Source organism: Anopheles aquasalis, chromosome 2, assembly GCF_943734665.1.
Source record: "Anopheles aquasalis chromosome 2, idAnoAquaMG_Q_19, whole genome shotgun sequence".
NCBI lineage: Eukaryota > Metazoa > Arthropoda > Insecta > Diptera > Culicidae > Anopheles > Anopheles aquasalis.
In genome coordinates, this window is record NC_064877.1 from 69,525,647 (window position 1) to 69,533,146 (window position 7,500).

General features: G+C 44.1%; 2 protein-coding genes across 8 annotated transcripts in view; one reads left to right on the forward strand and one right to left on the reverse strand.

Moving 5' to 3' along the window:
* Window positions 1-4,439, forward strand: part of LOC126573189 (phosphatidylinositol 4-phosphate 5-kinase type-1 gamma) — a 46,228-nt gene extending 41,789 nt beyond the window's left edge. For 2 of the 6 annotated variants that reach the window (XM_050233143.1, XM_050233142.1), the window contains exon 17: window positions 1-949. This exon is cut by the window's left edge and continues 1,506 nt beyond it. Coding sequence is in view for 3 of the 6 variants with exons in the window: in XM_050233144.1 (XP_050089101.1) it covers window positions 984-1,031 (48 nt within the window). In the remaining 3 variants the exon portion in view is untranslated. The other 4 variants (XM_050233146.1, XM_050233145.1, XM_050233144.1 and 1 more) reach the window with 4 other exon arrangements.
* Window positions 4,440-4,480: 41 nt separating this feature from the next.
* LOC126573200 (prolyl endopeptidase) overlaps window positions 4,481-7,500 on the reverse strand; it is a 5,672-nt gene continuing 2,652 nt past the window's right edge. Inside the window, exons 1-7 of one of the 2 annotated variants that reach the window (XM_050233154.1) lie at window positions 7,443-7,500; window positions 6,907-7,294; window positions 6,414-6,827; window positions 6,188-6,347; window positions 5,456-6,111; window positions 5,145-5,357; window positions 4,481-5,066 (exon numbers count right to left, since the gene is read on the reverse strand). The exon at window positions 7,443-7,500 is cut by the window's right edge and continues 160 nt beyond it. In XM_050233154.1, coding sequence (XP_050089111.1) covers window positions 4,670-5,066; window positions 5,145-5,357; window positions 5,456-6,111; window positions 6,188-6,347; window positions 6,414-6,827; window positions 6,907-7,294; window positions 7,443-7,500 — 2,286 coding nt within the window. In that variant the 3' untranslated portion in view covers window positions 4,481-4,669. The remainder of the gene's footprint in view (window positions 5,067-5,144; window positions 5,358-5,455; window positions 6,112-6,187; window positions 6,348-6,413; window positions 6,828-6,906; window positions 7,295-7,442) is intronic. The other variant, XM_050233155.1, reaches the window with a different exon arrangement.

A 7,500-nucleotide genomic window follows, 5' to 3' on the forward strand; every position in this document is an offset into this window, starting at 1 on the left:
AATAGCTTGTGAAATGATATTTACTCCTGATTAAATGGGATGCATTATCGGTGCAGATTATAATGATTATCGATTAGGGTACTTTAACGCATATGTTTGAATAATGCTGGGAAAATGGGTTACGCAAACTGAGGGGAAAATAATAGAAATAGTCGTACGACCATATGTTTTCTTTTGAGTTTAATGCTATTCATTTATTTATTCCTACTTTTATTAGGGCAGTAGAAATTATATGTTACTATCCGGATAGTTGCACGCTATGATTATAATTTTGTTGAAATATCCATTATATTATTTAAAATAAACAAATGCATCATAAATTCGAAGAACAAGGCACAAGCGAAAAGTGAAGCTCGGATGTCTAGCCTTTACAGAATTGCGATTGGTAGCTACGAAAAAGATTGGTTCATCGTGTAAGTTATACTATTTCTTCGTTCCTTCGTCTCTAGCTTCGACCTTCTTCCCCGCTGACTTGCCTTTCGCGGTTGATTGCAAAATCAAATACTGATTTGCAAACTCTTTTGTAATGATTTGTTGTACTGCATTTCTTAGATATGCTCGCACTATTAACCAAACGCTCACTGTAAATGAATCATTTCTCTTTTATCTTCTCGTTTCTCGTGCCTTCCTTGCGCTCATCTGCCACATCACAACTCTCGTCCAAATACGGCTTGTAATGCGTCATAACTAACCGTGTACATTTCGATGGTGGTTGGATCATATCTTGTCGAACATTCGAATATGCGTTTTTCATCCTATCACCGATGGACATCATGCTACTCATGCTGCTGTTGCTGCTGTACGGTGCTATTATCTACGTTAATTCCACTACTCCTGCTAACACTGCTGCTACTATTATCTTACGCTAAAATCGAATGCCAAACAAATGAACGTCAATCTATGCGTCCTGCGCCGATCGCAACCCATCGCTACAACACATTCTTCGCATGTTTCGCTGTAGGAAAATTTACGCTATCAAGTAGATTACGATTACAACTAATCAGCACACAACAGCAATCGTAACGCCATGAGAATGGGCAATGCAACTGCAATAAAGGGAAGCGCTGTAGGAATGTAGGAGTATCTGAATATCATGGGAATTTCATGGGAAAGACTTGCGGGCATCAGTATTGCAACGGAACACTGTTTACTGTTACGGAATGGACACTGTATATATGTACCTTTAAATCATTACAAACAATCTATTATTTAAACGAAGCTGATAGGAAATCGCGAGAATATTTACAAAATATTGTGATTAAGTTTCCACTGCTTATGCATCACATCTAGCATACACCACTCATACTAAATGTGTTCCTCGGGAGACGAGTATGAAAAGAAAACACTATAGCAGAACCCCTCACTAAAAAACAACTTTATTCATTCAGGCAGGATTGTTGAACAATTCGTGTATATTTTTTGGCCAAAATCAATGTGGCTCACGTGCTTCCATTTCTGTTCGCGCGCTGATCCGGAAAGCGTAGTTAAGTAAAAAAAAAGGTGTGTGACATTTGAAATACTGCACCAACGTGTTAATCTCGAGCATAATCTCTTTACCTTATACACGGTAGCATAAGATCCAGGGAAGTAGAACGGTCAACCATACGGACGCACATATGAATAGCGAACGTTGTTGTTTCACCCGCACCCTTCACTCTCACACTACAAAACCAGAATGACACGCCGGTGAAGAGTAAGGACTGAAAAGAGGAAGAGTTGAATTGCTAGGAAATGAAATTGAAGAAGGAGCACCTGCCTACCCGTCTCCTTATCAGGAGTAAAGCAAACCATTAATAATTGCTTTCCGGTGCATATTTATGTACTACTTTAACATTATTTCTATTGCAAACTGCAATAAAAACGATCCGAAGCAATCTCATCTCTAGACGCAGGTACTGTAGCACATTTAACAGCGCGACAAGATTTGCAGCGACGATTTCGTTAACTGAACATTTCAATGGCCAGTGCGTTAACAGATTGTTTACGGTCAATCAATATAATGATTCTTGCCGTTTGTTTTATTCCTATTTTAAACGAGTAGGGTACCGGTGCCTACCGTTAGTGTACATCGGCAGGGTTGTTGGAATGCATACGATAGTAGTGTGTTCCAGGATCACCGTGATCAAGTGTAGCAGAGAGGCAAGAAAACACGCGTATGTGTCTGATCGTCGATTGTCGAAACAATAAGTAATTTTAAGGCACAGTTGTAAGGGCAGGGTGTACGAACGTTACACGCAATTGATCTCTCCAATCAACAAACCTGCATTAATCCGTATAAAATCAGCCCTAAAGGTCCCATTCACATCATGTGTAAACGTGCGCCTATCAGTTACCACGGCACTTGATGTATATATCATAATGGTTCTGTAAGCTGGATGCCTCTTCCATCTAAACGCTGGAATGTACACGCGTGTTTGTGATTGATTTTTGCTGCATCACCAATCTCATAATCATAAACACTCTCGCTGGAAGTTTTGCTAGAGTTAAATTATATTCAATGTTACTGAACCATGTTGAACCATAAGCGGATCGCAAATCAAAGTAGATAAACCAAAAAGAAAACCAACCGATAGACCTAACCAGAGACAGATGCCATAACAAATCATTCGCAGCTTCAATTGTTCGGCCAAGTGCTTCGTATGCGTACTCGCCGTAGATTCGCATTACTGATATCATCCTCTATATCGTTATTCTACTGCAACCCATAAGCAGTATTTCTGTTCAACGTAGCAACCGATGCACCGTTACTAGCGTGATGAACGATGTGCAAAATTTTGTTAGTTGTCTACCAGCATACTCTGAATTGTACCGGTGCCATCATGCACTATCAACTCTCATATATACATATGCCTCCTTGTCACTAGGAACATCACAAGTCATTCCATCACGATAAGCAACTAACACCTGGTGGATGATGCATCGTATGGAATGCGTCTGTTAACCTATTGAATAACTGATTGTATTTAACAATCGCAAAATGCAATGTAACTGCAAGCCGATCGGAAGAATATGAACGAAAGAAGGCCGCTGTGTGGTTGCTATAGATAGATAGTGAAACTAAAGTTTAGCCCGAAATCAAATGTAATTAAATAATCCGAACATCTAAATTAAACCGTCAATAGCGAGCTAAACTAACGTTGGTAGAATGGTGTTAGAAGAGCAAGAAGGCCAAATGAGCGTATCAATTTATCAGTAGGTAAATTGTGTGTCGCCTGTATTAACAATACCGAAACCGCGATGCGATGAAGTGTCACGTGTGCGTGAATCAAAAGTGAGGCGAAGGAACTATCCTTTTGATTTCAATATTCTTCCACTTTCAACACATAAGACAGTTCAAAACTAACGTTAAAAGAGAAAAACAAATCAAAACTCACTGTACATTGTAAAACGCAAAACTATGGTAAACTCTATGGTATGTTCACTGTCACAGGGAGTCATCATATGTCGCTGTCGCTGGCATCAATGATGTGCCAGGCCAACACAACTCAAACCCTCCGAAACGAAGGAATGAAAATGCCGCTGCAACAATAAGAGAAAACAAATGCACATACAAAGGCATGATCGGATGGTAGAGACTCTGATAACTAACGCTCAATCTTCTGTCCGAGAAAGATACGATAGGGAGAAGGCAGACTATTCTGTTCCTCCAGTCGAACGATACTAGCATACACCGGTGTCGAATAGCAATCGGGGCAATAGGCAAGATGATGGTTAAATTGAAATTAGCAAGCGGATAATACAATTTAAAGCAAAATATACATCTACATATACAACCAACCAACCAACCAACCAACCAACAGCAGTAACCCTGAGTTGAGGGCAATAACAATTGGCGTTCGCAGCAGAAAACAAGAATAACACGTACTAATAAAGAATTTCAAAAACGATTAACAATACAATCGAAAAAATAAAACGTTCTCTGAGACATACGATTTTTATGGTCCGTTGGGTGTCATCTCGTGCTATCTGCGTTGATAGTAAAATGCAACTTCTCATCCCTCTTCCTACGGCTTCCTGTTATCTGTACAGATTCACTTATGGGATTAATGGAGGGCGAGGTTGTCGTATACCTTATCATAATTTAACTATACCATCGCACCGCTTCGTACACTCGGCTCACCCTCACCTCATCTCTTTTTCATAACTTTTCTGTTTCCATGTTTTGTAATTTCTTTACCGCGTCCTACATCCATTTGATAAAGGGAATTCTCCGGATCGTATCTTACATTTTGATTTCATTTGTTCATTTCATTGCAGACTTACCTTTAGGCCATCGAAACAGCAACGTTTTCTGCCACTTAGGGCCACCGTAAGGTGTATTTATTAGCTCTGAAGAAAGGCGTGGGTGAGGGTTGGCACTACTCATTCAGTATCGTTTGAAGTGGTTGCACACGAATGCAAAATACACGCGTTATAACTTATTCAACAAGTTAAGAAACGATTTCACACGTAACCAGCAAAGTTTTCTTTTAAGCCATAATTCAGTTTAAACAAATCTTTATTTCAAATCGCCATTAACGCAAAACGCAGGGAGCTAAACAATCGTGGCATCGAAGGGGGTTGGCTATCGCAAATGAAACATCATTCGGCGACAAAATCCGAAATCATAGTGCATGCTGCAAAGCGGAGAACGGATCGATTCCGCACCGTCATTATCTCCTCAGTTTGCTCAGAACGTTAGTTTGAGGCCGAGTGTTTTGTACATAAACGTGAGGATGTCGGTAGATTCTTCAATTTTCTTCGCTGTCGGTTTACCCATACCGTGGCCGGCCTTGCTATAAACACGCAGTAACAGTGGGTTCCGCTGGTACTCGCACCCATTGATGGCATGGTGGAGGGCGGCTACGAACTTCAGTGAATGGAGCGGACTTACGCGGTCATCGTGATCGGCAGTTAGCACGAGCGTCGCTGGATACTGTTCCTTCTCCGACGTCGGTCGACGCACATTGTGCAGCGGAGAGTAGCGCAGCAGGTTTTCGAAGTGATCTTTCTCATTAAGATCACCATAATCAGAGACCCAGGCACGACCGATGGTGAACTTGTGGAATCGCAACATATCCATCACGCTGGAAAGGAACACCGTATTTTGGTGTAAATTATAAGCGGATAAAGCGGAACTCGGTACTGATGCCGATATCACTTACCCGACTTGTGCGATGGCAGCACCGAACAAATCCGGTCGCTGGTTAATGCATGCTCCGACCAACAGTCCACCGTTCGAGCCTCCCTGGATAGCAATCTTTTCGTGACGCGTGTAACCATGCTCCACCAGATACTGAGCGGCGTACTGGAAATCATCAAACACATTCTGCTTCTTCAGCAATCGGCCAGAATTGTGCCACCGCTCACCGTACTCTCTGGAATGGAAGGCGGAAGAAACGAAACCACACAGTGAACGATGAAACCCGGACACGTGTGCTCTGCTTCTGAGCTAGCTTGTCTCTTGTAAACTCACCCTCCTCCGCGGATGTTGGGGTACGCCAGGATACCATCGAACGAATCGATAAACACCAGACCGGTAATGCTGAACGAGGGCTGCACACATATATTGAACCCACCGTATCCGTACAGCAGACATGGTTTGTGTTCCTTTTTCTCCTGCTTTCGCTGCACGATAAACATTGGCACCTTTTCTCCGTCTTTGCTCTGATAGAATTTTTGCTCCACCGCGTACTGACTGTTGTCAAAGTCTTCGATCTTCACCTCACGGAAGATGGTCGGTTCAACGGTCGTCGTATCTTCGGTCGCAAAATCGTAATGGTAGATGATGCCGGGCGTCAGGAACGACACAAAGTGGTAGAAGATCTCCGAATATTTTTTCTTCCCACTGAACCCAACGACCGTGCCGATGTCAAGCGGGAACTTTGATACAAAAGTGCCGTCCGCCAGGCTGTGCACCTGGAGCAACGATTTCACGTCGTCGATGTAGCCAAGCACAATCCGATCCTTGTTCACGCACGTCGTCCAATCGAGCACATTCTTCGGATGCTCAGGTACGAGCGTTTTCCAATTTTCCAGCGAAGGCTCGTTGAAATCAATATTAACAATCCGGTAGTTAGGAGCGCCCTTGTTCGTGCGGAACGAGAAAATACTTCCCTCGTTGGTGACGTACTTCAAGAGAAAAGAGAAAAGAGTTCATCATTGAGGCGCGTATCAATCTTCCATCCACTGCTCCGGTGTCACTTACATCGTAATCACTGTCAAATTCCGTGACAACCTTCACAAAATCCAACTTGCCGGACAGGCCACCCGCCTGCTCCAGATTGCTGAAGTACAGCAGCATGTCCTTGCAGCCCTTCATGATGAAAAGCATCAGATACTTGCCACAGTCCGATACTTCCGGCATCCTTAAATAAATCATTTCATTATACACAAGGGATTCTAACGGAACCGAACCGGGTGGCACTACTCACAATCGCCACGAAGGTTCCTCAGGAAACTCGGCAATCAACACATCCTTATCCTGCGAATCGCCGACCCGATGATAGTACAGTTTCTGATTCTCATTGGCCGCCGTCTCTGACCCGTCCGCTTTGCCATCCACGACCGGGTAGCGGGCATAGAAGAACCCCTTGTTATCCTTTGTCCACGAGGCCGTGACGAATTTGGTATGTTCGATGGTTTCCGGGAAGTCTTCGCCAGTCTCCACGTTACGGATCTTCAGCTTCGTCCAATCCGAACCACTCTGACTCAACCCGTACGCGTACAGCTGTCCATCATCCGAGAAGCGTGAACCAACGAGCGCAATCGTACCATCGGTGGACAGTGTGTTCGGATCGAGAAACACTTTCGGTTCACCTTTAAGACTTTCCTGCACGTACAGGACACTTGGGTTTTGGAGCAAGAACGTAACGAAAGAAATCAAATTAGTATCCACCTCTATCGCAAGACTAACGACGTACTTACTCCTGGTTCTGGAGCCCGGTGTTCATGAAGAAAAAGTACTTGTTCCCGTGCTTGAACGGGCACGAGTACTTCGGATAGTTCCAGCGCTTCCGCAACTTCTCGTTCAGCTTTTTCCATTCGGGGCAGGTATCGAGAAACGGTTTCGAGATCTCATTCTGCCGCTCGACGTACTCGCGCGTTTCCTCCGAGTCCGGATCCTCCAGCCAGCGATACGGGTCCGCTATCTTCACTCCGTGAAACTCATCCACCACGGAATCGTCACGGCGAGCTTCCGGATACTGGGGGACCTTATGACCCTCGGTACAATCGGCGGCTGCTGTTGCGGCTTCCGGCATCGCTATACGTCCAAACTTTATCGTTCGATGGAAAACACTGGACAGCTGTGAGGCTGAAAATAGGAAAGAATACCGTGAACGAGGAAAGCCAGCGTCTGCTCCGACAGAAACAGCCAACTGTTTTTGCTGCTTCACCTAGTTACGTGGTGGGCCGTTTGCAAGTCCCGTTGGTGGCCTACTTCTGCCAACACTCTCACTTACCGCGGGTAACGGTGGTTCCTGCGTGTTGCCGGCTTAGAAGAAGTCTACCGCTACGCAC